General features: G+C 40.6%; 2 protein-coding genes across 5 annotated transcripts in view; one reads left to right on the top strand and one right to left on the bottom strand.

The window, feature by feature from the left end:
- Positions 1-268: 268 nt before the first annotated feature.
- nherf1a (NHERF family PDZ scaffold protein 1a) lies at positions 269-22446 on the top strand. Of its 2 annotated transcripts, XM_026177454.1 has the most exons (6): positions 271-1011; positions 12706-12876; positions 18522-18675; positions 18791-18822; positions 21427-21525; positions 21612-22446. In XM_026177454.1, the coding sequence occupies exons 1-6, from the start codon at positions 556-558 to the stop codon at positions 21771-21773; spliced, it is 1074 nt and encodes a 357-aa protein (XP_026033239.1). In that variant the 5' UTR covers positions 271-555; the 3' UTR covers positions 21774-22446. The 2 variants fall into 2 exon arrangements, with proteins under 2 accessions (XP_026033240.1, XP_026033239.1); XM_026177455.1 differs by lacking the exons at positions 21427-21525; positions 21612-22446 and adding an exon at positions 19068-19235 and having other exon boundaries at positions 269-1011.
- A 1854-nt stretch (positions 22447-24300) lies between these two features.
- Positions 24301-27831, bottom strand: part of LOC113027722 (CASK interacting protein 2) — a 56169-nt gene continuing 52638 nt past the window's right edge. For all 3 annotated transcript variants that reach the window (XM_026177451.1, XM_026177452.1, XM_026177453.1), the window contains one exon: positions 24301-26642. In XM_026177451.1, the coding sequence (XP_026033236.1) occupies positions 26546-26642 (97 nt within the window). In that variant the 3' untranslated portion in view covers positions 24301-26545. The remainder of the gene's footprint in view (positions 26643-27831) is intronic.

Raw genomic sequence — 27831 nt, 5'->3', positions numbered from 1 at the left:
CATTTGATTTTATTTTTTTAAGCATGCCTCTTATTTTTTGTGAACATTAAAAACGAACCACTCTAAGGACTAAACATATACTTGCAGTTATCTGGTCTTTGAAAAATGCAATGTATTACCCTGCCTACTAAAATATGTATCTGATTATTATTATTATTATTATTAATAATAATAATAATAATAATAATAATAATAATAATAAAGAAGAATGATGATGTTTACGCTATGTGTTTTATTTTGAAAATTTGATGGCGGATGTTCATTTGAATGCGTTAACTTGACTCGTGGTAGAGCCACTGAAGACGGGACCGTGTTAGGTTGGAGTCGGAAAAAAAAACCCCAGACGTTGCAACATAGTGCACAGGGGTGGATCTGTGAAACGAGTCAAAAGGCAACATTAGCAGCGGAAATCTCACTGAGACTTAGTTCAACGGAAGTAGAACTGTAGCAAAGTCACTGTGCGCAACAGGTGTCAGTTTCTTTTCGTAAGCTCACTGTTTGAAAGTTGTTTGAATAGGGGGACTAAAAGTTTTCGTTGGTTAACAAAACGCCAACATGTCAAAACTTCGACCCAGGCTTTGTGTGTTGGAGAAAGGACCCAGCGGGTATGGGTTCCACCTGCACGGAGAGAAGGGCAAGATCGGGCAGTTCATCAGGCTCGTGGAGTCCGACACTCCCGCCTCCGAGGCCGGGCTCCTGGCTGGAGACCGATTGATGTTCGTGAATGGGGAGAACGTAGAGGGGGACAGTCATCAGCAAGTGGTCGCCAAGATACGGGCAACCTCTGGGGCTTTAGAGCTTATTGTGGTGGACCCCGAGACCTCGGAGCTGCTGAAAAAACACAACCTACAATGTCGGAAAGAATTCGTCACAGAAGGAATTCCCATACCAGGCAGTGACAGCGACTCAGACCGCGGGGACACTCAGAGCAACGGCACCCCTGCCCCGCTTGAGAACGGGGATTCTTCCTCGGAGAGATCCGAGAGGCATAGTGTCAGCTCAAGCACCAAGGTACAGTAAAGCGCAGAAACTCACTTAAGTGAGTACTAAACTTTATTTAATGTACCCTGAACTTTCCTTTCTTTTTTAAAGTGTTGTTTTTAGTTTTTTCTTTTCTAATTAAACCCACACTGGTAGACACGTGGAATTGTAAGGTCGAACGTCAAAATGGTCAGCTGTTAATTTCTTGACTAGGAGTGAGTTGTATTTCTTGTATCATTATTATTATTATTATTCATTACTCCATTAATCTTAAAGGTTGTTTTTGGCATAGTTTTAGTTCATGAAAATACATGAAAGTATATGCACTGCTATCTATGACAAAGATGTGGCACACTGCGGTAATAACGGGTGTCTGCTCAACAGAATGTTAGTGTATCAGATCCTGTCTGCTTTCTGTACTGAATTTCTTGTCAGGTTTGTCCAGGAAATGTGTCACAATTGATACATTCTGAGAATGAGCGTGTCTTTTTTTTTTTTCATTTTTAATATTATCTAAAATGATCTCACTGAGAGCTGAGACTGCTGTGAATGTGGTTATTACTCAAACACTCAAAATATTAAGGTATGTTAGAGGTTTTGTGACGTCATTTGGTGCAATGGTGATGTTCAGGGACCTGTCAACGTAACTGGTGGAGTACTATGACATGTTTTCTTTCATTTGTTCACCACAATCATGCCTCTTTGTAAGGCAGAGCATTTTCTGTCAGTTATGAAAGCATTTTATAAGGTTATGGTTTGAAGCGGTCACAAACATGGCAAGAATTTGTTTGCTATGTAACTGTTTAGCCAGTGCAAAGTCTGGACCCAGATTTAAATGTTGTGTAAGAGCATTGCAAAATAGCCTGGAGGTGTGTTAAGCTGTGTTCAGGTCTCAGAATGGAGAGCGGTTTTTATTAAGGATTCTCAGGAAAAAGTGGATTTATTTTATTTTATTTCCAGAGCAAGTGGAAAATGTGTTTACTATAAGCAGGTTGAAAGTTATAAAGAGGGGGGGACTTACAAAACAAGTGTGTTTTCATGTTTTCTGCTACTCAATGAATAATTAATTACTTTTAAAACAAGTTCTTTGTTTCTCACACAATAAGGCCTAGTCAGAGGCTAGCCTCATGAAGCCCAGAACACCCGGTTCACGTAGGAAGAGACTAGCATCACTATAGAACTTATTCTTCATTCAAACTTCATCTTTGAGCTGACTGACCGAAGCGACTACTTGTGGAAACAAAGGACATTGCTGACTGTGGCGTAATCTGGTGAGAAATACATAAACAGTTACATAAGCAACCAGAGCACGGAATGTCCATCCTAACTAAAGTGAGTTGATATTTTGCACAGCAATAACTGCTAGCTGTTCTAACTTTTTTATATGGAAATGCAGTAGTAGCAGTGTTAGCTAATCTCACTCGTGGCCACCTATGACAAATAGCTATGACAAATAGCTAATGCTACACTGTACAATTTAAAAAAAAATGATTTAAATAGATAACGGATTAGCTGTCCAAACTCAGAGGCGAAGCTCAGTTAGAGGACCATTACGTCAAGCGCTCATTGAGCTAATGTTTGTAAAGCTAGCTCTTGGGCTACGTAACATTAGGTTAAGAGCTAGATGTTGCTGGCCTTGACTATCGGATTTCTGAGTCTTGTGTTTTGCATGGTGCAGCCACTGCCACCATAATTGTAATCATCTGGCAGAAACCCTGTCAATTTGATATTCTTGTGTAAATTCTTACTTATTGCCTGTTTGTTAAAGTGAGCTTCCAAATGTACTTTTCCTTTTTGCTTGTGTAATACCACTGGTTATCTGTTATCACAAAAGCATTCATTGCACCCATTTGTTATAACATAGTTTCTAATCTTTGGACTTGGCAAGGATTTAAGAAGTTACTCCAGTGGCCCTCTAAATCATTATTGTTAAAGTTGCAAAAGTATCTCATTCATCAAACATACAGCATTTCTACATTCCATGTGAACCAAGTTCCCACCTTTTGCTGTGCTTCTATTTAACTGGAATTTTTATCTGCCTGTATCTTTGCCCCTTGACTTTACACTACGTGTAAAGTGTGTATTGGCTTGTCTGTATTGCTACAAACCATCAGCGAAATTCCTGCCTGATGGGAAACTTGGCAGAGCTTTTCTGATTGTGTGATATTGGCCATTCAGTGGGATACACTTGGGTAGCCTTGCTTGTGGTGAAACGATACATGATTTCACAGTTTTCCTAAAATTCCATGACATACTTGGATATCTTCTTCTTGTTCTGCAAATTTTTTTTTTTCATGTCACATAAAAGCACAAACTAAGTGAGCATGTTAGCATGTACCATTCGAGCTTCCAGAGTCTTCACACTACACTGAGGTTGTCTGTTGGTCACCATAGAGATCCCCGGCAGCAAAAAGAGGCTTTGTCCACAGTGATTGCCTGTGGAGAACAAGACTTTGAGTAGACATTTAAGTCATTTCTGAGGGAAAATGCAGGTGGATGTAATCACACATAGACTTTATTTTGTGTGCATTGAAAAGTTCATGTATTCCTCTGCGCCTTCTGAAGATTATAGTTTTCTTCTCATTGTTTTATTAGTGCTACAACCCTGAGTCTGTTAATAGGTGGATTTTTGAACTTTCACTGAACCATTTATAGGAGTGTGAGTGTTGCATGGTGAGTAGATTATGAGATAATGAGCTCAAAGTCTATGATATTTCTGCTGCAGTTTAAACGTCGACCAACAAACAATATATTCTCATACTGATATAACTGTGATAGGCATATGGGTGTTTTACCACTTACTAATTTTATTATCTCCACTCGATAGGTAATCTCTCTTGTGTAATGACTGTTGAGGTCATTTTATCAAACAAAAAAATGACAAACAGGACAAATGCAAAGTACTGGAGACAGTAGATAAAATTATGTACATGCAAAGATGTATATATAAAAATACAAGAATGGAGTGGAAAGGATTGCACAGTACATTACTGGAAATCCCTCTGCAACCTGAAGGCTCTGTATACCTGCTGTGTTGGTTACTTTGCACAGACATAGTCATCACATAGCCACATCAATTTAGCCTATGGCTATGGCTATTTATTCTCAGAGTTTTGGCACAGGTAGACACTTTTTCTGCAGTTGGTCAGTACTTGGGTTGAATACCTGAGTACTCAACAATACTGCAACAATACTGCAACATCAGCACCCAGGAGAAGTCTAAGAAATTGTCACATTTTAGTTTGTTGTTTTTTTTTAATGGTTTTTCCAAAGTCTTTTCAGGTTGTTGCAAAATCCCCCTCTGTATAATCTCCGACTCTCTAAGCTTCTGTGCTAATATTTCATTAAAATGGCAACAACAACCAACTCAGTCGTAAAAATGATTGATAGCTACTAATAGCCAAGCTGCCTATCAACTTCAGTTGAAAGGGATGGGTAGGACTTAGGATATTTATACCCATCTATTGCTGGAACTGCACATAGTAAACTACCTTTTCTATTGTCTAAGTAGATTTTTGAGGAATTAATAGTGTGGATGGTAGAAATCGTTTGGACCTCTCAGCAGTGATCATGTAATGCATCAAATGGGTCCCACGTATTGCAAGTTATAGCTTGCAGAACATAGAAAACATCTCGAGGAGTGTGTAGTATTTTGATTCTCCTTGTACAGAGTGTATGCTAAAGTTATAAATTTGTGATTGGGACCAGAATTTGAATACTTTGCCATAGGGAGCAATTTTCTCTCAGAGGATTCTTTGTATGGACTGCCGTCCAAAACAAACTCCATTAAACTGCTGTTGGTATCATCTGACTGAGCACATTCCCAAAGTTTACAAAATACTGTGTTTATTATCCAAGCTTCTCTCCTTCATTCGTAACATTGAAGAACATGGAGACAACCATTCACTTTAGGCGTTTTAGGCTATTTAAGGACCTTCCAAAGTAGAGGAGACTTTCAGCCTCTGTCATCATTTTGTTGGCTCAGGCTGTGGATGAACTGTATAGTTAAGCTGTCTGGAGAAAGCCTTTTATATCCACTGCTCAGGCTTTTTGGTATTACAGAGATTATAATTACATTTGTTGCAACCAATTAGGAAAGCATCTTTGATATCTCTCCCTCTTTTCAACTCTGAGTGCATTGATACTTTGGTACATATGGGCTCCTGTGTCACCAAGCTGTGGGCTCAGCCTGTTTTCAGCTCTGATCAGTCAGCAGTAGCTAAATTGGGCATTCAGTATGACAAAACAGACTGAGTGTGCACATAGACCAAAACATGCTTGAACTGAAATATGTTGCTACTGCTTATCTGTATCTGGTTGATGGTGGCATGCGGCTTAACAAAGTAATGCTTCTCCCAACCACCTCCATCAGCTCCTGGTAGGATGTGGTAATTCTTCCATAAATCCCTGGGCCCTCCTCAGAGCATCCTTCTAATGGGATATTTCAGGAAAACCACAAATGGGTTCACAAGGTATTCTGCCGGCTCCACCTCAGCCAAATAATAAAATTAGCACAGAAGAACTTCATTTGCTCGCCTATCTAACAAAGAGGAAGAACAATTGGCTCAACTAACTCAAAGACTTCTAGTTCCTCTCCAAGCTCTTGCAAAAACTCACGAGCTACTCTGAAGGCCTCAGTTAGCATGTTACATGTTAAAATTAATAGAAATCCGGTTGTTAAGTGATGACGTGATGAATCCTATTTCCGGGCCTAAAGTAGTCTGCGTTTAATATGGCTTTTGTGTTGTTAACATGTTTAATGTTTTGTATTTTCTTCTATTTAATCTCAAAAAGCTCCTAAAACAGTCAGTGATCACTGTTGACCTCCCTCGGCTTTTATTACCGCTAATCATTTATTTAAGCTCAGTTTTTAAAACCTTAGGATGTAACTACAGCCCAGCCCATGCAGCAGTATATGAATGACTAACCTCGTATTGTGGATGGATTATCTCAGTTGTTCTCCTGGCTGAAGTTTGGTCCTTTTACAGCATCCTGGAAGTGATAACAGAGCTGTACGTTTTAATTTGTTTCCAAAACCCCGCAGTCAGGACATGCTATATTGTATTTAGATAGAAGCTAGCGAGCTAACTTCCTGCTAACCTCTAACTCCGTTAAATGTCATAAATTCCGTTTTCATGGATGCCTGGATGTTGAACTCAATTGTTACACCTGGTAGAGCAGAACGCTGATCATTTTATTAAAGATGAAAGACTTTAGACAGTTTTTCAATTCTCAGTAATGCCATATGATCGTTTGATATATGGACCTGCAGCGGAGTTTAGGCCCAGACACGGCTAGTGACGTCAGACTGAACAACCGGATAGAAAAAGACTGGACAAGTGGCTCTTTTGGAAGAATTCCCAGGACAGAAAGCTTCTTTCTAAAAAATATAGCAGCACAGGTTAGCATATAAACAACTGTAGGTGGTTTAGACCAGGGGTGTCGAACTCCCGGCCTTCAAGGGCCATGTTATGCAGGTTTTAGATCTCACCCTGGGTCAACACACCTGAATCAAATGATTAGTTCATTACCAGGCCCCTGAACTTCAAGACATGTTGAGGAGGTCATTTAGCCATTTGAATCAGCTGTGTTGGATCAAGGACACATCTAAAACCTGCAGGACACCGGCCCTCGAGGCCTGGAGTTACCCACCCCTGTGGTAGAGACGGATGATTTAGCCTTGTTTTGTAGCAACAGAAGTGGTACCCAGCAGTCACTGGGTGACCATGAACTCCCAAAAAGGTATTGAATCACGGGGTGTAGTTTTTCACAGGACTAAATAGAATCCAATCAAAGGTTTCTTTTTTTTTATAGGACTGTATATGTAATGTTTTTGTTTTTAATTCCTGTGAGCTCATTTTGATATCATGCTACCATGTAAAGCTAAGCAAGTTAGTTCAATAGCCACTAGAGAAAATAAGTAAAGGACATACTTGGTCTTGACAAAAACAACAGTTTCAGTAGCGGATTTTCTAAATATAAACATACAACCAGAGCAAATGTGTGTTCATATACACACAGACTGACACAGACAGCGGGTTCCTCTGCAGAGTTGTTCGGGTGTTGGGGTGGAACAGGCGAAGAAACCACTTCCTGCCCTTTTAGCTAGTTGCTATAGTGCTGAAACATCACTGTTTGTTTTTTGTCTCAGCCGATTAATGATAACCATAAAGCTGTGTACAAAGGCATATATGTTTGGTTTTGATTATGTAAGCAAATAAGCTTGTCAGGCAAAACTAAATATTAGTGCATATATCAGGAAGTAAAGTCAGTTTGTGGCTGAGCAGTTTGAAATAACTGGATATCAGGCACTAAAGCACTGACTCCTTTTTCTAAAGTGCACAAACATAGACTGTAAACGCCTTTGAAATCCTACCCCCTAAGCTACAGCATAGTCTCACATGCACTTCTCTAGGAATATAACTACATGTCAGGTCAGCGTAGCCCACAGCTTCTGTGGCTAATTGGCCTTTTCAGTACTGTTGATTTCTACTTTAATTTCCAGATAATTTTTTGGCACTGTTTTTGAATTTTAACAATCATCCTCAATATAAGTAATAATAATCATAGCATCAATATAAGGATTCACAAATGTCATCAAATTCCTGTAGGAAGATTGTTGAAACTGGAGGTAATGGACCAAAGAAGACCAAAGATGTGGTAAACCTTGGGGGATAAATGTGTTTGCCTCCAAAAAACCCCAAATAAACCACAGCAAAGACTGGAGACCCAGACTGGGAAAAAGTCCCATGTTTTTTTGTTTTTTATGTGCTGACACGACATGTAGAACACCAGGACGTGACCACAAGGTAAGTAAGTTGTAACGTACCACCACAAGCACAAGTGCTGGCAACAACATAGACCACTAATGTTGGTTACATTGTAACCACAGAAGTTTAAATCCTGGTTAAATCAGTTATTTAACTCTGGCTGTTAGCAGAGGTAAGAGGGGCTGTTGGTTACATAATACTGACAAACCTGGTATGTACAGTTCTGCAGACACAGGTTAGTGCAGTTCAGAATTTCCATTTACACCCTGTTCGAGGAGTAGCTTTTATCTGTGTGGCATAGATGGTCATAAAGTTTTCACATCACTCACTCCCTCAGTACAAGGTCCTCCCAGCTGTCATTATGATGAGGTTAAAGCACAGGATTTGATGTTTAACTATAGTCAGCTGTAAAACCATTAACCTTTGATATTGAACAAGCTTAGAGAATGTTTATCATGGCTGCTCCATGCCTCTTGGACCATCACACCAACGCTGGGTAATCCTACGTTTACGCTGCAGCTGCTTATGGCAGATCACACACCAGATATTTTTTCTATGCACAAAATTAGATTATATCACAAGTAACATGTGCAGATGAAACATGCACACTGATACCAACCAGTACAGTGCATACCCCCTGTCAATCAGCAACACAATACAACCAACCAATTAAGCTTAGAGATATTGATGATATTGATGCCTGTTGGTCACATTTAATATTGTTTTCCTTGTTGTCTGAGATTTGTTAGCATGGATTACATTTCTTTAAATCTAAAAATTGTATGATTTTAATGCTGCCAGTGTACTTAAAGTAAATGGACTGATTCTTATATAGCGCTTTTCTACTCTCACGGAGTACTCAAAGCGCTCTATACCTGCTCAGTACATAACATGTGTAATGAAGTTATGCATGGATGTATTATGCAAATTATGATTGAGTTTACAAGGCACAGCAGATGCTTATGTTAGTTGGGTTGAGGCATCTAAACATTACAAGTAGCCTGCTGGCTAACGTAAATAGTAGCTGATGGACGAAACTTTGGTTTTTCTCCTTTAGTGTTAAGAAATTGGAAAAAAATTGCCTAAGCTTTTCTATGATGTGGAAACCCCTTTTAATGGTCAGTAACTAGTTCGCTAATGAATAATGAAAATGCATCCTGATTGGTTAGCAACAGTGTGTGTAAAAAGGGCACTGCTGGACTTTACCCAGCACTTTTATTATCATACAAATCTCACTGTCACTGCAGTGTGAGTGTGTACGTGTCTGTGCGAATTTGCTGATGCTGTATTTCCTGCACATGAAACAAAATCATCTGAAAAGTTGAGTCGGACTCAATGCACTCAAGAAATCAGACAAAAGCTGAGGGAGTTCATAACATGACATTCTCTGTGCTTCTCATATATTTTTCTGTCTATATTTACTCAGTTCCCTGCTTTAGCAAACAGTCTCCAGCCTGTTCATACAGAGAGGGAGAAAACAGTGCAGAGACACCTGCTGACCTGCTTGCTAACAGACCCAGTAGTTTGAAAACAATACAATGATGAGGATTTTACTCATTCCAGGCACAAAGTGTCCAATCCAATTTTGAGTCTAATCTAAAGGAAAGCTAGCCTGGCTTTGAGTTTCTGCTCTCCGTCCTCCATTTCCCTGCTGAGTGTTGTCACCACGCCTAGACTTTGGGCTTTTGGGGCCTCTTAGAGTCCAGTTTGACAGAAACAGCAGGGCTGTATTAAACATTTAGGAACAAAAAGTGGTCTGACGACAAACACATGCCTGGCTTGTGAAGTCAAAGCCTGTGTTTCTCTTCCCCTCGCTGTGAAGAGTCACTGATGTCAACAGAGAGACTGAAGTATGAGGGCTGGCAGTCTATTCCTGGTCACCTGCTGTGCTGCTCTGCCATAGGTTGATTCTCAGGCTCACCTATGGTGCAGTAAACAGATTAAACTGTGCACTGTTTCTACCAGCTAGTCTAGTACCTGATATATACCTGCAGTTGCCTGCTGTTTGAAATGAGACTGATGTGATGTTTGTGAATATTGCCCTGTTATTTAGGCAAATAGAATATATCCATGTCAGTGTCTGAAAATTACCCATTGTCAATTTGGTGCTCACAGAATATTCATAAAATGCAGCTTTGTTTGGTTTTTGCAAATATATTTTCAACTAATATGCCAGTTTTGCCTTTTGTAAATATTCAGTTTCCTGTTTATCTAATAAGGCAACAATTGTAGCTTCCCCTCGAGCAATAACTTGAATCATTATTTTAAAATCAAACTATGTGCCATATCAGCCAGCTGATTTGTTATCTGATTGTTGCAGCTCTAGGTGGTACTTATAACCAAAGGTGTGATTCTGCCTTTGTGATATAACCGTTGCTCGCAGCATTCCTTTGGTGTAACTTTCCACCTCAGTTACTTTGTCATCCTTATCATCATTAACAGACTGTGTCATAAATGTGTGATTCCATCCAAAGGTTGCACCTGACTATCGCCTCAACCCATCATTTTTCAGCAATCATCAACCGGCCTGATTTCAGGTCATTCATTCCTCAGAGACTTTGGTTCATGTTGACATGTTACCAGTTAATACAGTTGCTGAAGATTTGCATGGTGCAAATATGCCGTTTCACCACATCCCAAAGGTGCTCAATTGTAACTTGTTTTGTTTGAGCTTGAGGTTTCTGACAAGGCACAATATCCTGCTAGAAGCCTCAGAAGATTCAGTTCAATTCAACTTAATTTATTTAGCTCCAAAGCACAACAACAGTCACCTCAGGGTAGGGCTGGGCGATATATCGAGTTTTTTAAAAATATCGAGATATGAATTTTGGGTCATATCGCCCAGCCCTACCTCAGGGTGCTTTATATTGTAAGATAAACACCCTACAATAATACGGAGCACTCGCTTGGTGACAGTGGGAAGGAAAAACTCTCTTTTTAAAAAGAAATCTCCAGTATAACCACACTCAGGCAGGGCTATCCACTGCGACTGGTTGGAGGTTGGGCGATGAAACAAAAGCCAGAGATAAATAATAAATCTTCATTACATTCGCAGTAACATGTAAAGACACAAGAGTGAAAAGAGGTGAGTGAAGAAGGAACACTTGGTACAAACTAGGCCTATTGCAGCATAACAAAAGGAGGCTTCAGGGTCACATGATCCAGCCCTAACTATACACTATAACTGTTTATCTAAGAATAAAGTTTTAATCTTAATTTTTAAAGTAGAGCCGTGTCTGTCTCCCAAATTCTGGTGCTACAGAAGAAGGGCCTGAAAGCTGAAGGCTCTGCCTCCCATTCTACTTTTAATTACTCTTGGAACAACCAGAAAAGCTGCAGTCTGAGAGCCAAGTGCTGTTATTATTGATCATGGTGATGTGATTTTATGAGGTCTCCAAGATAAGATGGGGCCTCATTATTCGAGACTTTGTATGTGAGTATTTTATGTTTTATTTGCATCACAAATAACAAAATGGAGTCTGTTAGATAGATATGATTCAAAGTGCTGTGGCGGAGTATCTTTAAGACCTACACATGCTCTGTTCTCTGTAATAAAATATCATCAGTATCAAAGTCTCTACTGAGGTGCAAGGATGGGGGCACTGTGGTCACGAAGGGGTGGACATGGCCAGCAACAGTTCTAAATTAGAATAATTTAGTTGAAGTTTAAATTAAGTATATAAAAGATTTTCTTAATTAATATGTTGGTATTGTGGCCTATGCTATAATTAGGACTTTGAAAATTAAATAAATAAGTAATAAAAAAAAGTCTATATACAAATGTTCTGTTAATTAAGTTTACTAACAGTGAATGTTTAGAAGAGAGAAAGTGAGGTATTAGAAAATCTGTAATCATTTCCAAGAGCCTTGTAATAAAGATAAAGTTCATGATGTCAGCACAGGAGCACATGTGTGATTACAGTACTATAAGAACATATGTTGGATTAAACACTTAACTAGGCACAGGTCACAGCAGGATTAGCCTGAGCAGCAGAGCCAGGATGCTGCTGCTTCATTCGGTTACCCATCTTACCTCATTATATACATGAACATTTAATGTACTTGACGTTATTTGAAGAAGCTTCATGTCTACAATATGTTAATAGGGACTTTGCATGATGTCCAAACCTTGCAGCGTAGAACAAACATGTAGGAACTGTTGATGTGGCATCTCAGGTTGACATAAGACATAAACCTCGTCACACACTCTAATCACAAATAGATGATTTCCTGCATTCTGCTTTTACTGATTCACTGCAAAGAATAACGAGATTTAAGAGTGTCACCCGTGTGCTAGACTGATGTACAGTTTCAATAAAAAATTAAGTCCGAATTCTAAAATAATATATAAAAAAGAATTGGCATTGTACTAAATGTTAAAATGTGATATCATTATTTATTTATATCAAGTTGTGCAGCGGTGGAGCTGTGACTAGCACTGTTGCCTCACAGCAGCAAGGTCCTGGGTTTGATCTTTCTGTGCATGCTCTCCACATGTTTGCGTGGGTTCTCTCTAGCTTCCTCCCACAGTCCAAAGAGATGTAGTTAGTGGGGCCGGGTTAGTTGGTGTTTCTAATAAGCGGATGATAGTACATGACTTTGAGAATGTGCTAGAAATGGTACCATTTTTATTTTTTTTGATAATTTTATCATTGTAATGTTGTTTTTTAGTTTTTATCAGTATCTCCTAACTTTCTGTTTTGAGTCATGACCTGTGATTGTTTTGATTTAAATAGTCTTAAATATAAAGTATTATGTTAAATACTTTGTGTCTTGCTCCGAGTATTATAATTATGGTTTCTTCATAACTGTGACAGGTTTATATTTAAAATTAGAAGAACAGATTAATAATTTTGACGAAGCACCGATGTGTATGAATATGTATGTTATGAGAGTAAAATGTTACACTTTAGGCTGAACTCTCACACTGAGTTTCATGTGTGATCCTGTGTAGGAGGAGAGAGATGGGCGCCGGCCTCGTCTCTGCCGCTTGAAAAAGGGCCCCGGTGGCTACGGCTTTAACCTGCACAGCGAGAAGTCAAGACCAGGCCAGTTCATCAGAGCTGTGGATGAGGACTCTCCAGCACACAGCGCCGGCCTCAGGCCGCAGGATAAGATCATCCAGGTACACACTCACTTTTTCAGATATCCCTGTGCTTTGACAGCAGCTGCTGTTGATAAACAACACCCATTACGACAAGAGATGATGGCACAGTTCAGTATTGTGGCCATTGCTTTTATTCACCTGTCGTTAAAAACGTCACACAATAAGAAACCAAATATGTTGTTATTATTGTGATTATTATTTTTTAAAATATTATTATTATTATTATTATTATTATTATTGTTAAATAGCAACAATAACCAAGAAGATCAAAGACAATTATGTTTGAAAATTAGTGTGAAACTTTGTGATCAAAGTTGGATTTTATTACTGAGTGTAAGGAAAGACGATATAAGAAGAAGAAGAAGAAAACAATGTGACATTCAAAGAATATTGAAAATAATACTGAGGGAAGTATAGCATTAGGGGAAGAAAGATTATTGACATGATTCAGTAAAGGACTAGATGTTACAATCCCAGACAATGCATTGCTTTTAATGGAGAAAATCTTGAGGGATGGCTGTTATGAGGAAAGCAGCCCAGAAACTTTACCAGCAGCATACATTGTTGTGTGCCTCAACTTTTGTTCTTTTACCCAACCTAACCTGCCATTTTCCCTGGTTAGGGTTAGGGATTAGAAATCAGATCCAAATTGTTCAAATGTGGGACACATCGTCAGTAGTGGACCTTGGATTCATCAGGTGTTTCGGCCATTATCACTAGACACCCTCATACAAGGAGGCTCTGCCAGGGTTGATCAGACCCCGGAGTGTGTCACTGGTTTATGTTAAAATTGTTTTTGTCTTCTTCTTTCTCCTGTTTAATTTTCTACAGTTTATTCTATCTATTCACTGCAACTGAGAAATACTTACCTCTTTAGCATTTATGGAGCCTCGTTTCTTCAAAGAGACAGAAAAGGTGACAGAGAGGAGTAAGACAAGTAAGATAAGATAGGAGAGAGCAGAGAGGAGAGCCGGAAGGGGGGCGCCCGATCTGGCTTCCCACACCTCCCCACCGGATCGGGCTGTACGCTCTACCTCCCCACTGCCTCCCAGAAAAGGGGAGAAGAGCAGAGGGGAGAAGAGCGGAACATTTTTCAGTCTTCTTTTTAGTTTTACTACCATGAGGTTAACTGCACAGTCCCCAGGAGGCCCTGAGACTGTAGCAGTCAACCACCAAAAATTCTAATGTTATGTTTTACCCTTTCGACGCCCTCTGTTGTGGCAGGCCCACCACCAGTCGATCAATCCTTGGCATGTGTATCGCGGTTAGCTGACTGCCTTAGATGCCCAAGTGATGTCAGCCCGTTTTAGCCATAGCCAGTGACTGGTCCTCTCAGCAGTGTTAGCTAGTTCTCTTATAGCCTGCCGTTGTGCCTGTCCTCTGATCCAAATCTCTCTAAGAACTTTTGCTGTTGTACTGGCAACAAAGCCCCTGCACCCCACTTCCACCGGGCGCACCTTGATCTTCCAGCCTCTGTCCTCTGCCTCAGCTGCCAAGTTGGCATACCGCAGCTTCTTACGCTCAATTGCTTCCTCCCATGGTACCATCAGCTCAATGACATACGCAAGTTTATGGGAGTTAGACCAAAGGACGAGGTCTGGTCGCAGAGTTGTTGTTACGATCTCTGTAGGAAAAATTAGCCTCTGATCCAAGTCCACTTGCATTTGCCAATCCCTGGCAACCTTCAGCGGGTCCAGGTCTGGGGTTGAGGGGTTCGACCTCGGCTCGTCTCCCTCCCGGACAAATGCTGATGAAAATTGACGGTCCTCTTGCTTCGTGAAGGGTTGAGCGTTGATGGATTTCCTTTTGCGCTCAACTTTCTCAGCCAGACACCTGAGAACCTGGTTGTGTCTCCATGTATCTCTGCCCTGAGTAAGGCTAGTCCTTCAACCAACCAAGATATGCTTGAGTGTGGCTGGGACTGTACACAGGAGGTAGGCTGGGTCCTTTCCAAACCACATCTGCAGATTTATTGGGGAAGGTAGCACATCGTACGTGGCTCGGATGATGAAACTTAGTCTATTAGACTTCATTCCCCAGATTTCACTCCATGAGTTTCCTCTTTTCAACACTCTCCCAATTCATCCAGCGACCCTGCTTGGCCAGCGCTATGGCTCTAGCATGTCTGACTGTTTCCTCCTGTCGTCGCACCTCCTCCACTACTTTCGACATTCGGTTACAGATGCCTGTTGTCACCGAGGTGTTACTGCTCCAAGACCGAATCCTCCTCTGCCCTGTTGGATGTGACCCACCACGTCACGATGTCGAAGAGGAGATTTGGCCTGTAGCACAGATGTGGCTGGGTCCACTTCCTCCCCGTTGCTAGGGTGGGAGCAGTACCTCTCATTATGGGGTCCCGGGAGTCTGTGAGTGACATCTCAAGCTTCACTTTTGCACATTTAAACTCCTCTACCAGGCTAGGGATAGGCAATGCCAGTATCCCGTCGCTATAGAGTGCAACGCTGCTGAGACATTTGGGAAGTCCAAGCCACAATAATTTTGGTGCAAAATTAAAACACCAGTAAGCTCAGAAAGTTAAAGGTATTCTACGTAATTGTAGGATTTGCAGTCAAAAACTTAAATTGATAAATTGTGATAAAGCTCTTTGAGATGGCATATTAGGAAAAGTCTGAAAACAAATTCTTAAGGAGAACCAGTCACAGTCACAACCGCAGATTAAAAGGGCTCGTTTTATGGTTTAAAAGTGCCAAACACAGCAACAGTTGCCTTAAGGTGACTATAATGAAAGTTAAACAACTTTCGTGTGTGTGTGTGTGTGTGTGTGTGTGTGTGTGTGTGTGTGCGCGCGCGCGCTGTGTTAGCCATATATATATCAGCTGTAATCCTATTACTTCAGTGTGAAAATGAGAAACTGAATGAAATATTAGCAGAAGCCGAACTATTAAGAAGCTTCTTTGTTTACATGTGGTGTAAAGGAGAAATCGGTATTCTCTGCCTCATTAAGTGTGTGGGAGAGACAATAATCCTTTAGAGTTAATCTGCTTAACATGTCTGTCGGCTGAATTAGAAGCTTTCAAACTGTCCACTCGGGCTTCTCCCATGCATGGGAGAGAAAGGCTACATTTGGGATATTGTAAAGATTTAAAAGCTGAATTTTAGTGTAATTTGAGTCTTGTGGGCAGTCCTGGAAGTTCATGTCAAGGTTCTGAAGCAGGGTGTTCTGTACCATCTCCTGATGTTCCTGTGTGGGAGCTGGTGAAACGTCTCCGATTTTCCTCCCACAAAAATTCCTCAGTGACTTATCTCCCTGGGTGCTTAATCAGTTTCAACTCTGGGAGTATTCTAGTACAACACTCCTCGTAGTATGACACAATATTAGCCATCACCAGTGCCATTAATCTCCTTTAGGGTGTCCATTCCATTGTCATGACAGTTCACTGACTTGATATGTAGTCCTCTGTGTGAATGGGCAGTGACAGCCTACAGACAATGGATCTGAGTATTTCCATTTGTCCAAAGAAACTCTTTGCCAAAGTAAGCCGGTTAACTTACTGTTAGATGAATGCAAGAAAAAGGAATGATGCTCTCCACCATGTGTTAAATATCCTGATTCGTTTTATTCAGTTTTATTTATGTGGCTCCAATTTCACAATAGCACTCATCTAAAGATATGTATATATTCTCCCAATATTAGAGACAGAACACCAGCAATCAGTCTCCTTTTACCAATAACTTGGCAATTGTGGGGAAGAAGAACCCTCTTTCCATGTTAAGCGACCTGCACCAAAAAACTTCTTAGAGAATGTAACAAGTGACTGGGGCGATGAAGAGAAATATAAAGAAAATAAGTGCATAGATTTCCAAACCAAGAAATATGCTTTTAACATAGTCATGCTCAACAAAAAGAAGTTGTTTAAAGCATCTACCCTACGTTCTACCAACACACTCTCTTGGGCACTTCAGAGATTTTGCGACATTGTCAGTGATGACATAAAATGGTTGGTACTAACTGCTATGCACTCACAGGGAGTTCTGATCGCAGAATGAGGTAAACCAATCAGTTTGTTTAGTTAGTTAAATAAACAGTAGCTTTTCATTCTGCTTTGTTAGTATTACCAATATCTTTGATAACAGACAATAGTAAAAGCTCACACACAATCTAGGTAAACACGTACATGTTTCAGATTTTTGCTAAACTATAATAAAGGGTTCGTTTTCATGCTGGTTTTAGTAACTGCATCAGCTGGCTAAATTCTGTCGCTGTCATTGAGCACGCCAAGTCAAGTTGAAACATTCTGTCATTAGAAGTAAATCAAGAGTAATAAAAAGTGAGTAATAATGTTGTACTAATAAAGAATGAGCATGGTAAAAATTGGATACTGAAACTGAAAGTTAAATCGAATTCATATATGCATCATACTCATTGAATCATTGAATAAAGAACTTTTTTTTTTTTTTAAATTAAAAATAAATAACATGTTTGGAATCAAAGAATGCCACATCGTTTGATGGAAGTAAAAAATTAACTTACTTCAAAGCTGAATTATAGACACCCTGAAAATCCAAGTGTAAAAATGATGTGGCAGGCTAGTATAGTTTGCTGAAATTTCATTGCAGCAACTTAGAATGGTACTCAGTAGTTTGTGCTTGTATGCATGCCTGACAACATAAGGACATGCTCCGAATGAAGAGATGGATGTTGTCCTGCAGGATGTCCTCCGAGATCTGGACCAGAGCTCCTGGACTCTCTAAGATGCAACCTGGCGGCGTCGGATGGATCCAAATATAATATCCCAGAGTTGTTCTATTGGGTCTATTGGTCAGGCGAACATGGGGGCCAGTCAGTGGTTGGGTATGAACATCCCGCACACAGGATGTTGGGCACAAACACTTCGCATGAACATTCTGTCCGAATAGTCTGTGCACAGAATGTTGGAACCTTGCATCTACTGCATCGCTGTAGCATCTGACGGTTGGTCCAAGGATTTCATCCCAATACCTAATAGCAGTCAGGGTGCCGTTGCCTGGCCTGTAGAGAGGTCTTTGCATCCCTGCAGGGATATGCTTCCCCAGACCGTCACTGACCCTCCATCAAATCACTCGTGCTGAATGACATTAAAGGAAACATTCTCAGTGACTTATCCAGACACTTCTAAGTTTGTCACATGTGCTTAGGGTGAACCTCTCTCTCATCTGTAAAAAGCACAGTGGGGGGGACCTGCCAGTTCTAGTATTCTATGGCAAATCCATAGTCCACCATACCAGACAGTTAACACAGGGCTAAGGACGCTGGGCTCTGTCTGTCTCCTGGAACGTCCTCAGAGACACAGCAAACCTACCTGTGAAACAGCCGAGCGTCAATCCAAGTGTAACCTTCAATAACAGAAAATTAGAGAGCAACAATTTTACACTCAGATCATTTCTGCTTCCCTTTGGTTATACAGTCACTATTTATTCAGTCTTTGTGTTTAAGTTGGACACAATAAAATGTTTCTGCTTATTTACTGATTTATAACACGTAAAAATCATGATCAAAAATACAAAGATAAGGTTGTTCTCCAAACCGTTAACTGAGAAAATAATAAGCAGGCTTTAGTAAAATGGGCCATGCTATAACTTTCGGTCTCTGGAGGGAAACATTGAAAATGGATCATTTTAGAATTTAAGAACTTTTTCCTAAGTTTCTCCTGTTGTCTCTTCAGGTTAATGGTATGTCTGTGGCTGGGATGCAGCACTCAGAGGTGGTGGCAGCCATAAAGGCCGGAGGAGACGAGACTAGGCTACTGGTGGTTGACATTGAGGCAGAGGAATTCTTCCAGAAATGCAATGTTATGCCCACTGAGGAACACATCAGTGGTACCACACTTTTTACTATGTTTCCTTAATATTTAGAAGTACAAAACATAATACTGAGGAAAATTATTTGAAACAGAGTGAAACGAGGACTTTTCTGTTTTGTTTGTTGTTGAAGGACCTCTTCCAGAGCCAATGGCAGAAGACAAGGTAAGGACCCCTTGCATGCGTACACACACAGACAATGCTAATACATTTTGTTCTCACCACTAGATGCCCTTTAAAAGGCTATTTTTTCTACATTTACCAAAATAACGGATCATTATCACAGTTAAACAACCTAAAGAACAGTAAGAAAGTGTCGTCTACTTCAAAATTCTGACTACAAACTAATGAATGAAACCAGTGAGCATGTGACTCAAAGTTATTAATGTTTGTCAATCATTCCAAACTAGACAGTTTGGAGTCACACCAGTCACACCCCCAAGGATGCTGTTTTGAAGGAAGGTTCAGAGGAGGTTGCAGATTGTTACCATCATGGGCTCATCCGGTCAGGATGAGAATGAACAGTCAGTAATCACTTGCAGGGTTTTTTGTTTTATTAAATAATGAGCAAAAGGAAAGACACACATGGACTCTATCTCTGAAAGGAAATAAAGTATGATTTAAGTAACTCAAAATAATACATGAACTCAGAAGACTTGAACAGAAACTCACCTCAGCTGCCGCCCCATGTGGCAGTGAAGAAAGAGTGAGCTGTAGGTGAGTGCAGTCCTTATATAACGAGTTACAGGTGAGTTCAATTAAGGGCAAGCACCACACCCAATCAAAGGTGAGGAAAAGAAACAAGGTGCATCTAGTGAAGTGAGTGTGCTGAGTGGTGAGCCTTTACAAAAGATGCTGTCTTTGAGGTCTACTATCTACCTGATTATAGCATAATGTTGAAAGTGATCATCATCACACAAACCATTAGGACCAAAGCTGAAAGAAAAATCACATACACATAATGTTATAAACAAAATATATTTAGTACTTCATGGAAGTAAACTGGCACTGTGCAGGGGTTCATATATTTGATGGCAAGTGAAAGCTCGCTGGTTTGAATCCAGTGGCAGAGACATTTTTGGGGTTGCATCTGGCATGAAAATCTGCCAACTGAAAATAGCCCCCTAGTGGCTGTCTGTGGTCCTACACTTTAAGATGCTTTTGCATTGAGTTCCATTTAAAGCTCTGATTGTTTCTTCTTTGTCCCATCATGATTTGCATTACTTCAATTATGCATGCTACTTTGTACATGTCTGTATTCATAGTAGGGTTATTTTAAAGGATTTTGAATTTCCACATTAAATTGATCACGGTCGTTGCATTGACATTAATATTAACGAGTCTTCTGCAATTGAAGAGATAACATTAAGCAGCCCGAGAGAGTGAAGCAGGATGCAACTGTGTGACATATACTTAAGTAACAAATGTCACATAAAGAGTTCAAAATGTAGCAGACTCACTTCTCCTCAGCCTGAGAAAACCAGTGCAATGCCCCTTTAATTAGCACAGGCTCAGTCATCAAAATAAACACCACCCACTACGTCTATACACACGCACACACACACACCCAGTGACAACATGGGAATTGTGGATTGGCCCCTCTAGTGACATTGTGGCTGACCTCTTCACCATGGCAACAGGAGTAGAAGATCATGGGATTGCAGTGGCTTTAATTTGAGGATTATGCTAATGAGCAGCATTCACACACTCTCGCATACAGCCAGACTTCTGTAGCGAACAATCAGTCATTCACCAGCTGTTATATAACATGGCGGCATGAATCCATACCCTGACCTCTGACCTCCAGTGTGCCTTTTATCATCAGGTGGCCAATAGTCCTGCTTAGATATTCAGTAACTTAAAAGGCTTTTAAGTGGCATTAGTGCAAATGGAATACTATTAGAGGCGTCTGATGAAGACACCTTACAGCAGAGGGCTCATGCTCGTGTGCAGCATGGGGCTGGGGTTATTTTTAGAGAAACAGCTGCTTCCACACTGGAGGCCAAATTTTCATAGATGAGGTGAGTTCCACACTGCATATCAGATAGGAGCAGGGCTATGTGCCGATCCCTGAACGGTCTGCTCAGAGAGAGGACTGCTCACACTGAGCCTCTGAATGACCAGCCCCCCCTGCTGGTGACACTCCCCTCTCTCTGCCTGCACATTTGGTCTTGATAATTAAAAAGAAATGTTTGTGTGACTCTCGTAGAAGAAACACACCACGTCTGTGTTCTTGTACTTCGCTTCAGATTGTTTGATGTAAAAACACAGACTGTCTTATATAGCACTTTCCTACTCTCCCACAGTACTCAAAGCGCTCTATACAGCATTCACCCATGCACACAAGCACTGTCTTCTATGTTTTAAAGTGCTTTATATCTACCATTCTCACTATAATGGATGCATCAGAGAGCAACCTGGGGTTAATATTTTGCCCAAGGACATTTGGCTTACAGACACCACCAACTGTCCGATCAGCAGATGACCTGCTCTACCTCCTGAGCTACAGGTGTTGGACTCTAACATTGAATGAGCTTTTATTTTTGCTTTTTTGGTGAAGTTTCCTTTCTCTGGAAATTCAGAAAGGCTTCTAATGAGCAGCTAGTTGAAATGAGCTACCGCTAAACTTTGAGTTTCCACTGGGTTTGAAAAGAGTCTAGTTCTGCATAATCGAAATGTTCATGTCCTTTGAAGCTGAGATGCTTTCCGGATGGTGTTTTGTACTTTGGATGAATTGACCCTTTTGAATGTGTGTTGTGTGTTTGGCAGATAAATGCAAAGCCTAAAGTATCTGCGAGCTCTTCCGTCTCCAGTGCCTCTTCCAGCAGCTCCCTACCAGCAGCAACAAACAACTCCTCGCCTTCAGAGGTACTGTCTCCATGCCACTGAAAGCTTTGGAATAGTTTTAAAGCTCAGAGAAAAACGAACTTGTTTGAATATATGTGTGTTTCTAGATTGAAAGGGCTTCGAGGTCAGAACCGGCCCCAGCCATTGACAACCTGGGTCTTGCCTTGACAGTAGCTCAGGCCAAAGAAAGAGCCCAGCAGAAGCGTGGCGCCAAGAAGGCCCCGGCCATGGACTGGAGCAAGAGGAATGAACTGTTTAGCAACTTATAAACACCAGGTGGTTCTGTACTGCCATCCAGAGGCCAATCCAGAGAAATAATCAACCCACGCTCTGAGTGAAAAATAATGTGGCATCAAGCTTATTTTAAACTCCCATGTTAAACAGTATTATATGATGATTTGTTTGTTTTAATTTAGGGTTTCTGTGACTTCTTAACTTTTGAATGACGTTTGAAATGTCAGCATCACACACAGAAATGAATGTTAATAATATATCAAGAAGAGAACTAGCAGTGTGCACTTTCTCATACGAAAAGGAGCGTGAAAGGAATTTTGGGGCATAGGAACGAGAAATTATTGATTATTTTTGAGTCGTGATTTTAAATCTGAACATTTTAGAAAGAATGTAGCACCTCTGTCTACTCTTCTTTACCTTGTTTTTTTTTTCAGTCTTAATTTGTGATTCAAACGAGATTATTATTTTTCTTTTTAATGTGGCTTTTGATAAATTTGTATATACACACAAATGTATTCTCAAGGAAAAGAAATGTTCTGTGTTTTGTTGATTCTGCTGAAGTCTGTTCAATTTTAAAGCTGCATCTTTTGGCTCGAGCGTCACTTACACACTTTCACTCCAATGGAAATATACAGAATGTACTGATGGCTCTGTGCTGTAGAATGTCTTAATGAACATTGATAAACATAGCATATCAATAAAATGGAACCCAGTCTGGTTTTTAATGCACATGATCAACCTTGAAAACACTGATCTGAAAGCAGCGTTCCTGAAATTCCTGTTATAACTGAGGATCCAATGCTACTTGGGGTGATGAACCTGTGCTTGGTGAAGTTTTACCTGTTTTATACTCTATGCACAGTCTGGTGCTCCGTCAGATCAGTCCAAAAATTCCCTTTTTAATGGAAAATGTCATGAGGTGAAAGAAGAATGTGAAGGAGAATCCATAAGCACTGAGGCAAAGCACGGTGAAAGAATGTGATTGCACTTATACTAAGCTGCTTTATAATGTGACAGCAGATGTTGGTGTTGCAGATGTCCAACAAAGCACATCTTAGATATTTCATCTTTATGTCTTCAGTCTGTCGTGGTGAAGAGAGAGCAGAGTGTAAAAGCAAAGCTCTCGATTTACTACGTCCCTATCCTCACCTATGGTCACCAGCTGTGGGCAGTGACCGAAAGAACGATATCGCGGATACAAGCGGCAGAAATGAGCTTCCTCCGAAGGGTGGCCTCTCTGGTCCTCACTGTGTTTTATACAGGCTGTGAAAGCATACGCAGATCAGTGGGAATCACTTAATTCCTGAGGTAGTGGGATGTACCAGGTTTTACACGTCTGTTCATCTCTGTCTGTATTTACCACATTTGTAGAGTACTAAGGAGCCGACTATGAAGCAAGTTTAACAGGAGCACTCAGAGAGAAGGGCTATCCTAAAACGTTGATGTTCCACAATTTTATATTACAACGTGCTGACGTCAGCCTGTTATGGACTCATAGTGATGTCACAGGGCGCTGTTGTCAACTTTGACTTTGGGCAAATGCTAGCTGTGCATAACATTGGAACTGGAATGTGCATGTATTTAGCTGGTGGTGCAAAAAAAAATCTATAAATGTATCTGCACTTGATTTGAATATTCTGCCAAGTCTATTTTGAACTGCTAAAATTGCATCTACTGGGGAAAAAACACATAGTTTAGATTTGCCGATAAACTAAAACAATGTCTCCGCCTCTATTAGGCTATGGGACAATAACCTTTAATGTTTAAATGTATCCAGTTTCAGAGCTCTAATGTGCAGCCATTACCTTAAACATCAACAAAAGCACACTCAATGTTTCAATGATTCATTTGAAATAAAGTGTTTATTTTACTGCTCAGTGAGCTGAGCTGCAATGATCTATTTTTATTCCTAACTGCCCATTATTCTGTTGTTTGATATTCTTTTTAATCCATTCTAACAACATCCTCTGATTCAGTCACTGATTGGAGGAGGCAGAACTCAGAGATCATTTTGTGCAGAGGAGTCAAATGATGCATATAATGAACCTTTTCATGGTGATTCCCATCATATCCAATCAGGGTTTTTGTTTGTTTTATTAAGCCTCTTGGCCACAGAAAAATAACATAATGGTGGAGAAAGACAACAGTGGTAATAATTGTGTCTTTACCCAACAATATAAAGGGACATGAGGTGACTGTTGTGTGAACTGCCTTGTAAGTTCACACTCCCTTTATTGCTAACAGCCAAACTATATTACTGTTATCACCATATCAACTTTTTATGGTGATGATGTACTTACAGCTGCTTCTACAGCCCCAAAAGAAAAAAATATTACATATTCCTTCAATTATCTTATGCAAATTAAAGCCATTTGATGTGACTGAACACAAAAAGCTGCTAAATGTACAGAGAGGAGGTTATGGATCAGCTGTAAACTGTAAACAATGTATGCATCAACTATATGGCACATCAAAAGCTCTGAATGAGAATGGCAAAAACAAATGAAAAATCTTGAAATAGTAATGCATATTTTATATTGACAAGCAAAACAACAGCACCCGGTCAGTACAAATCCCTTTAATTATTTCTGGTTTGACACAGAATTCAGAAGGAAACATTAATAAACAAAACAGAAGATCGAAACCACAGAGAAAAAAGCTGTTGCATGAATTTGAACATGCTTGGTATCTTAAAAAATTAAAAACATGTCAGCTTCCATTAACCAAATCTTCCCAGAAAAGGTTTGGGAGAGAGATTCGACTCCATTTTTAAAATGAAGGCGTGCAGAGGAGTAAAAGAAGGAAGCCTAAAGATGGCTGAAGGTAATGACTTTTCTAAAAGAGCCCAATTAAAAAAAGAATGGCTCAAAAACAGATATTCCACTGGATAGTAAGCGAAGTATTGAGTCATGCAACAGCTTTTTTTTAAAAAGAGAATTTTAAAGTGAATTGGTACAGGAGTAACTGTCAGTGCTACAATAGATTTAGCATCTGCTGACAAATGTCTTCACTGCAGCAGGAACAAGCGAAGAACAAAACTCCAAAGTGAAGTTCTTATCAAACTTTGCTGGTTATTTACAGTTATGAGACTGGTCCCTGCTCGCTACGGAGGCTGAAGTATGCCAGAGTAATTTAACTGATACAAAACTCAAAGTAATCATTTTCTCAATTTACAACTCAGTTCTACAAATCAAACCAGTTTGATCCCACAAACTAAGTCTTCTATTTTCTTCTTTAACAACAAACAGTTTCTCTGGCCCCGGCTGAGCAGGTGAGTGAGCTGGTGGTGGACGCGGAGGTTGCTCAGCGGCCCTCCTCCGGGGAGCAGGAATGGGTGCAGGCACCAGCATGCACCAGCTGCTTCCACCTGAGGAGTGGGTACGGGTGTGGAGGCAGACGGCATCCTGGCTGGCCTCACCCTGGGGACCGGAGCAGATCGGACACCTGCCACTCCCATACAGTTGTGGTGCGCCGGCAGCGGTGTTGGCCAGGAACGGAGCCGAGCCGCCAGAATCATAATCACGTGCACTCGGTCTGGTCCTGCAGTTCATCCACTTCTCAGCGCGACACCGCCGCCTGCTCCCTCCGTGTGGCCACCAGCTCAGCCACCATTTGGGCCAGCCCCTCCCCTGCCCCGCCACAGAGTGTTTGTGACATATTTTGTGAGCCTATACTGCATTCAAAGACCTATAAGAGTGTAAGACAAAAGCAACTAATTGCTAAATGTTGTCAGAAATCTGGCACATAAAACCTCTGTGGGATTTAGTCTGAACACTGCTGGAACAACATTTAACACTGAACGAAAAAAATGGGAACAGGAAATGCTAAACGACTGATTGTGAAATTAAAATGGGAGAGACAATGTTCTAAAAAATTTAAAGCCTCTTAAAAATTTGATGTCAAATTCACATCGAGTTTGTTCATTTAAATATATAATCAAATATATAACTATCAGTTAATACGCCAATTAAACATTTTGGCAGCAAATGAAGACTCCATGTTCAGTCACTCTGAGTTCATTAACATGTTGCCTTCCACGAAATGTTTTGGCCACTGCTGAAATGAAACAGCGTGCTGACGGTACCATACCAACCTGAGATGAGCTCTGTTACTAAATAACTTTAAAACCAATAAGCATCTGTTTTTACTGACAGTAACAGTGCTTTAAAGAACAACAACAACAAACACGTGTTAAAACAGGTCCACGCCAATCCATCGTACATTTATGAAATATAATTCTTTCCCTATATTAAACAATCATTTCCCCACGCTACAGACCATAAGCAGCAAAATATACATATTAGATCATCTTGCTAATATACAATAGAATGGGTTAAAGCAGCCAATAGGAACTCCTTTGGTTAAAAAAAACCCCAACATATATAAGTATAAATATAATCACAGGTCAATATGTTAAGTATAAAGATATTTGACTACACACATAAACACGTGTCTGTATATACACAGGTTACATGGATACAATGGACTCTTATTCCCTTTTAGTGATACTGAAGATACTGAACAACATCGGGAAGCTCTTCTGGCGGCTGTTTGTACTCCCTCCAATAACTTTCCCAGGTGTGTGTCCTAAGGCGAAGTGCTCAAAAACAGAGGAAAAGCTGTGCAGGAAAGTCCTCAAATATTCACAAACTGATTGATCTTAAACCCCAGGAAGTGCTGAGCTCCACGCTCTCTGTTCTTCCCAGCATCTAAGGTTCCCTCTGACCCCGTGCTCACTGTTTGGATTTCTGTCTGCTGCTCCCTTGAGACAGAAACTTTTTCTGTGTGCAGGACAGAAGTTGGGAGGTCACTCCAACATGGCGTCCAGTTGGTCGGCCAGGTCATCAAACATGTTGCCAATGTCATCCAGAATATTGCCTGCTGCCTTCACTGTGGTGCCCCCACTAGGAAACAGATGGGACAATGTGAAGTAAAAAAAGAGTTAAGCTAACTGTCAAATTAACTGGTGATTCAGAACAGCTATGAATGTGAGACAAAGTGTTTGTATAGAGAAAAAAGCACTATATGAATGCATGGTATCGTGTAGCTTGTAGTCAAGCACTCTGGCATGCACAATCACAGAAGCTCCACTACAACCATGTCTGTCTAAAACAGACCAATCACTTTAAGGACATCTTAGCCCCTGTCCCCACATCAGGCATGTTTGCTTTCTTTCCTGTGAAGATCACTAAAGCTCCTCGGCGGTCCTGGAACAGGATTATCCATTTAACTGTTTGCTGATCCTCAAACATTAGCTTTTCTTGTTTCAGGAATTTTATGACACTGTAATATTTTCATCACAAGATTTAGCGTCAGACTGGCGTTGTGTCCAGGGTGTATAACACCTTTCACCCCATGGTTGCTGGGATACGCTTCCCGTGACCCTGATAAGGATAAGTAGAAGAGAATGGATGAATAAATAGGTGGAAAATATATTCTTCTACGAGCGGTTGTGACATTATAACACGTGGGTCTGCAACAAAGCTAGCACGTCAAGGAAGCTTGTGTTTGTATTTGTGTAGCTATAGCTAGCTCTCAAGGCTGAGTATTAGTGATTATGGCTAAAACTAGACTGTATTCATTTCCTCAGCCACATGCCCTCAGTACTGAGCTGGGTGAGGCACTGAAACAGCTTGGCCATGGATGGCGGAGCTAGCTTGTCTGCTCCACAATCATTCATGGCCACTGCCTTGTGCAGTGACTAGGCCTTGCAGACAGATTTGTCATCAGCATTTGAGTTAATTTTCTCAGCCTGACATTTGAAATGCTAAATTTAAATGAGTCTGGTCTCCCTTTCAGGCTGACTGAGACCACTCATGGTGTAAGACTTCTTTCCACATGCTGACCTTATGATGGCAAATAGTGTGTACTTCAGAGATAAACCCAACTATAGTAAAGTGGTTCTGCGCCTTAACCCAGCCTCTGTGCCTAAGGTTAGGGAGTCTACCTATTGTTACCTCGCTCTCAGGCTATAAGCCCCTGCCATCTGCTGATGAGAACGAGAGGCGGCTTAATTCGCTGTGGCCTGTCTGAGAATTATGCATTTATGTAGACAGAAATAAGGGAATTGTAAAAAGCAATCAGCTCTCTGTG

The sequence above is a fragment of the Astatotilapia calliptera genome, chromosome 8 (genome assembly GCF_900246225.1).
Source record: "Astatotilapia calliptera chromosome 8, fAstCal1.2, whole genome shotgun sequence".
NCBI classification, from domain to species: Eukaryota; Metazoa; Chordata; class Actinopteri; order Cichliformes; family Cichlidae; genus Astatotilapia; species Astatotilapia calliptera.
This window is presented reverse-complemented; position numbering and strand designations above follow the sequence as displayed.